The sequence below is a fragment of the Branchiostoma floridae genome, chromosome 3 (assembly GCF_000003815.2).
Source record: "Branchiostoma floridae strain S238N-H82 chromosome 3, Bfl_VNyyK, whole genome shotgun sequence".
Lineage (NCBI taxonomy): Eukaryota > Metazoa > Chordata > Leptocardii > Amphioxiformes > Branchiostomatidae > Branchiostoma > Branchiostoma floridae.
This window is the reverse complement of record NC_049981.1, coordinates 19,592,648-19,600,744: the sequence shown is the minus strand read 5'-3', so window position 1 is coordinate 19,600,744 and position 8,097 is coordinate 19,592,648. Positions and strand designations below refer to the sequence as shown.

Sequence of the window (8,097 nt, the reverse complement as noted above, 5' to 3'; positions counted from 1 at the left end):
ATCTGGAGCATACTTTGTGTTTGAAGTTTTATGTCTTGAGTTGTTAGCTTATTAAGTTATCAATTAAAAATTGAGTAATCTAGAAATGCAACTTGTTCCCTCCCATAGCTAGAACTAATATATATAATGGCCCAATTTTATCAGTTTCTGTCATCATTTTGTAATATTTTACGTATGTGGAAGAAAACAGTTCAACCATATGACGCATTTGCCATGCACAATGTGTCCATAGTGCTACTTACTATTCTTTTTGTGCCATACACACACTAGACGATTACAATTGTTGGATATACCAATAGGCATTGTATGTTTATTACTTCAGTTAGCTACTCAAGGATCTGCGTTCTACAATGTTGTCTTAGAATGAGACAGCAGACTATTATAAACTTGGATAAGAAATGTTTTTAAAAAGTAATTTACTGTTATGCCCCAAACTGAGAGATCACAGAAATATACCAGCAAGATTCTGTTACAGGATACAGCAAAAGTATTTTTCATGAAATCATTGTTCTTGATATATACAAACCGATGTAGGTAATTCCTTTAGCCACAATTATGATATCTTTACATCAGGTAGAAGCAGAAGTTGTTTGTTAGTTTGTTTGTTTGTTTGTTGAATATAGTCTTGCCATTGAATTTCATGTCGTCTTGTGAGCTTGTGTAATCTGGTGCTATCTTGTCATGTACATGATTTATGATAAGACTAATGATAAGACGGAAAATCTTACTGAATTTTTGCCACACCTTTCAGCCTTCTTCAAGTTAATTAACCCGACTATCTGTACTTTAGACATGTGTCCTTATAGACACATCTTCACCAGCCAGCTGACTGTCACTCAAACAAGTTGAAGTTGTTAGCGACTTTCAAACCCATGTGTCACTTATTGTCCCATATTTCCTACTCACATCGGTTGAGTTCCGTTTTGACAGTTTTTTCTTTGGTTAGTATGCGGCTGGAGAATTTTTCAGTTTTATACCTAGGCTGGAGAACAATCGCCCAAGGTGAAAAACAACTTCTTCCCCGCAAACTTTGTAGAAGCCAAAAAAATGTTGATGCGGAACTCATACAGACTTGAATATATGCACAAGTGTGGATGCCCCCATAGCCAACATTGGTCAGTCACCCTGAAGAAGACAGAAGGTAATATACTACTAGTATCTTCCTCTGAGAGTACTGGACTGATATAGTTGTAATGTACACATGTGTGTAAGTAATGACAGTGTCATCACAAAAGCATTTTCTGCTGCCAAAATAAATCAGAAACTGTATTTGAATGCCTTCTGTCCATAGAAAGTGCCTGGGCTTATTGTGCACTATTTATTTTACCTTTTGAAATGATAATGTACAAAGAATGGCTTCCAAATAATGGCTATTTAAAATATTTTATGGGAAGATTTTCCAATATTTCAAAATCTGCATTAACATCCTAGATTGTAGATAACTGTCATGAGATGTTGTCAGTGAAATTTTATGACAGTTTTATTTGTTGTGCAGATATAGGACCAAATGTACAGCTTGGTCAATGAATTTGTGATTCAATGTAAAGAGATGCATTGCTATGATTTCGTGATAAATTTGTATGGCAACCGTCATTGATAAGCACTGTATTTGTTTTGACATAAATTTCTTTCTGTTCACTCTATTTGAAAGTTGTAACAATATAGTTATAAGTAAATTTAAAGTAATATATATGAAGGTATAGTTATGCCTTGTTTTACTTCAGATTTTCTTACTCCTGCACACTAGTTAACAATTTTGGAATGAGTTTGAGGAGAATTTTCATTGACAGTGACTTGTCAAGTTTTTGTATACTTTTACTTAGCATGTGTAATTAAATACCACCAGTCAGATACTGTAATTCTAAAGTTGTTACAGAGTCAGAGAAAATTCCTTCGGACCAGATCAGTTGTTAACAATATTTCAACTGTCATTTTTCATAAAGACTGAAACTAGGTGAATTGAATGAAATTGTATTACTTCAATTGTGATGTGAGAAAAAAATTACAAGACAATGCCTTTTTGTATCCTAACTACATGTATATCTCCAAGCAGATCATCAGGGGAATAGGATATCTTTTCTTACAAGCTGTCCTGTTAAATGATTGAGAAATATGTTAATTTGTCCCAAACATTGTGCTGAATTGATGTGTAATAAACAAGAATGATACTTTTGTTTCCGGTTCTTGAATGCTTTCATAATCATGTTATGTTTGCAGTCAGTCCTCGGGCATGAATTTGTAGTAGAGTTATTGTTATTATCTGAGTATTTTGTATTGTGATTTTTTCTTTCTGTGCAATTTTTATGTCATAGTCAGAAAGTAAGAGTGCAGCGCAAAAAAGTTAAAAAGGAAAAAGTAAGAAAAAGGAAGTGTGTTTCTCAAAAAAAGTGTTGCACAGAAAAAATGGAAGTGCAACACAGGAAAAAAAAGTATGAGTGTTGTGCAGAAAATAGGTGTGTTGAGCAGAAAAAAATAGGTGTGTTGACCAGAAAAATAGTTGTGTTGACCAGAAAAATATGTGTGTTGCCCATTGTTGATGTCGACCACGGTACAGCTTAGACAATCACTGGGTTGATGGTAACATCCTTTCCAGCAGCGCCCTCTTCCGGATTTATGTGCAAGTACACCTGGCTTCGCTCGTCCAGGTAACACTAACAGGTTTCTCTGTGTAGCAGTAGCACGTCGTTTAGCTTTACAGGCCCGCTCACATACTGGTAGACAGATAGTACGCAGTGAGATCGTTGTAGGATCACACAAACAGGTCATTCTTGCGATATTTGTGAATATGCCTCGGTATGTAAGAGATTCTTGGCGGTGGTTGTTTCTGTCATGTGACCGCGCCTTTGACGCTATTTGGTCAATTTGTACAATTTTTCGCTGAAACCTAAGAACAGCACGTAATCAACAAAAAAGTAATACTTTGGCTTGCACACCAACTCGAGATCTCCTGGGGATAAAACCGATGAAGGTTGATCAACCTCCCTGCTCCAAGTTAGCTTGGTCTAAAATTAGTTCTTGACCTTCAACGACCCACATGTGATCTATGTGGTGATTGACCTTGACTACAACTCTTCAAGGTACAGTAGTACTATTCTTAAATGAGATATTTTTATACCCTACTATTCAGGACCAGTAAAAACCCTACACCACGGACTACCGGTCACGGACTTCCTGTCTTTTGTCGTAAGTATATCTGGCGGCGTTCACTACTCAAGAAGCTGAAACCTCAGCTAGCGTTTCTTCTTACCCGTCGCACAATGTCGGTAACGTGTATGACCAATGAGCCCATTGGTATGAAAAATAAACAAATTAGACAGCGAAAACAAACAGTAGAACCGTGCTTCAGACAAGTATATCGTGGTTCTGGATATGTCTCGTCAATCCGTCATCATCTGTGGGGTTCCGCATCTATAGTCGCAGGAATGTTCTGCAATTGCAATTGTTTATGGGTCTTTAGGCTCACAGAATAACTGATTTCCAAGGGAACTACTAGTATCAGATTGATTTCCTGATACAAAAATAAGTACTGTACCAAAATACTAGTAGCTGTCGTCCCATTCCTTTGATTTCCACCGGGCCCATGTGCGAGGTATTCGGGAAACTCCCATTGGCGGCTAAACTAAACATCCTGGCAAACTTTTTGAATCAGTTACTAGTAACGTTACATGTACATGTAGTAGTAATTTACTAATCAACCTGCATATCAACTTCTATAGTTTCCCAGCCCAAAGAAGGGCCTAACGTTAGTGGAGACTACCATTCCTTGCAAGGCCCAACTCATGTCAGGATGAATTGATTTCTTTAATCGCTATTTGATGTAAAGGTAGGTTCACACATGCGTAACATGAAAAGCGTTATAGATTTTGAATTCAGAAGTGACAGCATGTCCTTCTTTTATTTGACGCTAGAAGTCGCCCGTATCATGGTCTCTCCAGCGCATCATTATCATGATGATGACACTACAGGAAAGTGTGGAGATGTGAAGATAACTGTGCGTATTCCGAGCTGATTATAGTCTCTGTTAGCAGCTGTCCATAGATTAGTGAATGAATGAAGACCTTTATTGTACATTCATACCCACTGGGTTTAGTACAGGTCACAACAAATGATACAACATGATATAATGATACAATGAATCTACACTACTCAAGGATCGTATTCTACTGCGTACATTCGGCTTCTTCTCGTTTCTTTGTGATATTGAAAATGTAAGAACAGATATGCTTTATAAGTAAAGGCTTGTCTAGATTCATAAGGAATATAAATTTGTCTATATTACTTAGTTGTATGAAGTGGGGTAACATGGATTCTATTAGTCTGTAGAGTTCAGCTCTCTCTTTCTTGTACAAACTACATTCTACTACAAAATGATGTTCGTCTTCTAACTTATCTAGATTGCAGTATCTACATATTCGTTGTTCTAGAGGAGTGCGGTTATGTCTTCCGGTTTCGATGTGTAATTTGTGGCAACTGACTCGTAGTTTTGTGACGGCCGTCCTGTGCCGAATATTGTCAATATCCAGGTATTAAAAACTTCCCTATGCTACACTGGAAATGCGTGGAAACATTTTTTTAATGAGGTGACCGGGGCTTTTCTGACTAATACCAACACAATGCGATGGGATAATATACGTTGTATAGTTCCGACGTTTTTCTTTTGTGCAAAAAATAATAATAATAATAATAACAATAAGATAAGTTGCAAGAAAGTAAAAACAAAAGCACCGAAATACCATTAGTCTGTTCTTTATCGTATCAAACTGACAGGCTCGTTTTGATTGAGGGACCAACACAGGTCACCCGCACTCTGATCACCATTTTCTGAGTCGAGTCTTCAAGTTGATTGAATATGTAGGCGGACGAGGGCAAAAATACCTACCCTGAAAGTTCTAAACTCACCTCCAGCCGGAGTCCAGTGTTCTCCTACCTTTGTTTGAGTAGAAACTATTAACGTTAGTATATACTGAGCGCTTGCCCTGGTGTTATAAATAGGAAAAACATACAAAGCAATTGAGTAGAGTATGTATAAGACAATAAGATTACCCCTTATCTATCAATCAATAAGCTACATGTAACGTTTGTGGGATTGAAACAAAAATTGAGCGGGCTTGAGTCTGAAATCGGAATCTAACGCTTCCCATAGTTTTTTATTTTTTATTTTTATTTTTTTATTTATATGCCAGTCGTATTGCCGCCGTATTGCTATTTGTAAGAAGGTGATTCTAAATTGTTGCTCAGAGTCCGAGAAATTAAACGTCAGGGCGTTGCCGCAAGGATTGCGCCTAAGCCCAATCCTCAACACAAGTTCTTGCCTGACCCGAACACACCCGGCCCGTCATCACTCAAAACCGCCATACAAGCAGTCGCGACAAACACTGAGAAATCACTCACTGGGTCTCGCCAAGTCGTGAATTGACGGTTTGCTAACGTGGGTTAAAAACCCAAGCAGGAAAACCCAGGCGTGGTCGATGACGATTAGTTCAAACACCAGACACAAAGGGGTAAAGAAAAACACTAGTGCGGGAATACCACACGGCCAGGGCCGTATGACGTGCCAAAATAGCTTCTTTTGTCAACGCTGTTCACTTTAAAAGTACCTCTGTACAAAAGAACTCCCAAACAAACCATTACAATGGCAACAGGGAATTCCTCCGCGCAAAAGTAGAGTTTTTGAGGCCGAAAGGCGGCGTGGATAGGCGCTCAAGTGGCCGGTTGAGTTGCGGAACTACGGCTAGAGTAGAAATTGAAAAAGTCAGTTTTGGGATATCAGGTGTGCCCTATCCGTTTTGGTTGTTTGGTAAAAACAATGACACCGGCGTGTGCCTATTTTCGTAATGTCGCAAGGGTATATTATACTTTTGGAAACGAAAAAATGCTAATAAGGGGAAAAGTCTTGAAGTTCCATAATTATGATAATATAATAAAAACCAAAGTTGATATTTTGCCTTCGAACATATCATCCTTGGTAAGGAAAAGATACAAGATTCAACCAATATCAATGCTTTAAACTTGATAGCTGGCGGAAAGATTCGGAAATCAATTTTTTTCCGTAATCTCTAACTCTACACGTAACATCAATTCATCCATTGCCTCTCATTCAAAAAGTGAACTTTGCAATTTGGCGCATGGATATAGTAAAGTCACATCCGTCAGCTGTTGTACTCGGTAAAGGTCACGAAGTAGTCCATAAAAAGTCCATATTTAGCTTTAATATTAAACACGTTTCATAAATGTTCATTCTTATATATAATATTGATAAAGGCTTAAATAAGATAGGTATTTGACCAGATAAACGGTTTTAATTTATCATTTGGGGCCTTCTAACGGTATGTAAATCATCTCTCAGCGGATGTCTCCACATTGTTGACGTGCGTGAACAGGTCGGGTGGGAAAATGCCATGGCGGCCGTGGGGCCCGAAAGCAATCGTAGCGGCGCACCGTTTCTAGGCGGTCTAGGGCCCACACACGCCGACATGCGCGACCACAACAGCCCGATGGATCCCAACGACTCCCCCACCGAGTCGATCGAGCCCGAGGAAACGATAGAAAGGCCACCAGACTGGGTGGAGGAACGCTTCCGAGTCGACCGCCGTAAGCTTGAAGCGATGTTGCAAGGTAAGGGGGAGGGCGATCGAAAAGTCTTCGTTATCACGACGGGCAAACGTACTTTCCCCGTCGAAAATAAATCACTGTCTGCTCCGAAAATGCTGTAGAGTACTTTCTAGATCTTGTCAGACGGACTAGCTAGGTTTTGCAGGCAGGGAGATAAGTTGACAGGGTTAGAGAAGTGGACGGATGCCAAGAAACCCCGGCGATCGAGAAAGTTTGCAACACAAAAATGTTGCTACAAGACACAAGGAGCAAGATTTCTATGGTAGGGAGACTGAGAGGGTCGGCCATGTCCCCAGCTCGGTCAGACAGTCAAAAATAACGTGGAGAATTGTAGCTAGGTTTGAGACAGTCCCAGACATGGGCTAGCCCGGACCAAAGAAGGAAATGTGCGCGTATGTGTCCTGTTGTGGAGTGACACCTGGTAACGTTATGATAACGGTTCATTCTGGGGAACTCGAACACGAGGAAAAACTTTCCCAACTCCAGACAAGTTGTAACAATAATCAGAAATACTATATAGAATCTCACAGATGATTAAGTTGTGAACTGATAGTGTGTTCTTTGTGTCAGTGTAAAGTAGAGACTTGGAGATATGTATACCGTGGAGATCTGGTTCCGGTAGTATCCTAACCTAACCGGCGGCTCGTAGCGTCTCTGCCACCGAGCGAGGCACAAGTCTCGCCCCGGTCCCGTCCCAGGGGAGATCCCTGCCTTCTAGACGTTCCCAAGTCTGGCTGGACAAATTACGAACAGGGCTGCAGCTATCGGGTTCGTGCCGACCACGGGCTAGTGTCGCTTTCAATCACACACGCTGTCTGGTGTCGCTTTCAATAACACGCGCTGTAGTTTCCAACACGGACAACATGACACTCAAAGTTGTACCAAGAAATGTGAGCTAAGCCTAAGGAGCAGCATTACGTTTGCATGGAGACAGTCAATAACGCACCAGGGAAAACAAGGAAAGAACATACACAAACACATTACTTACGATTGTGATGTTGTTGACAGGATTTACAGAGTAATCAGAGTTGTTTGAACACAGCGTAGACACCGGTCCAAATCTCATTCAACCGACTCCCGATCATGGTGAGACAGAGAAAGTCAGATTCAGAATATTATCGGTTGGTTTTGCAAATGTTGAAATTTGATGCTGCAAGCTTATGAGTAGGAAAATGGATCCTGATCTGTAAGTTTATGATAGCCTATAATGTCTGATTGCCAGCCTGTAGGTGTGAATGCCCAGAAAAAAGCTGTTTCGTGTTACAGGAGGGTCAATTCGAGCTTTGGTGTGAAGTGTGGCAACTTGTCATCAAATGTGAAGGTTAGAACACTGGAGGTGGGAGGGGGGCATGTGCACACCTCTGTTCAAGTTTGGCACACTTTAAACCGGTCTTCCATCTTTAAATTCATCACACCTGACACATATCTGCCATACCAAAATGTTGACCTCACTCTAGTGTGGATAGTTGCCATGGTAACCAAAGG

General features: G+C 40.1%; 2 protein-coding genes across 2 annotated transcripts in view; both read left to right on the top strand.

The window, feature by feature from the left end:
• Window positions 1-2,177, top strand: part of LOC118412685 (RUN and FYVE domain-containing protein 2-like) — a gene marked incomplete in the record, with an annotated part of 26,911 nt that extends 24,734 nt beyond the window's left edge. Inside the window, 1 exon segment of the mRNA XM_035815697.1 lies at window positions 238-2,177.
• A 4,179-nt stretch (window positions 2,178-6,356) lies between these two features.
• LOC118411730 (protein bicaudal C homolog 1-like) overlaps window positions 6,357-8,097 on the top strand; it is a gene marked incomplete in the record, with an annotated part of 55,897 nt that continues 54,156 nt past the window's right edge. Inside the window, 1 exon segment of the mRNA XM_035814212.1 lies at window positions 6,357-6,615. Within this exon segment, the coding sequence (XP_035670105.1) occupies window positions 6,399-6,615 (217 nt within the window).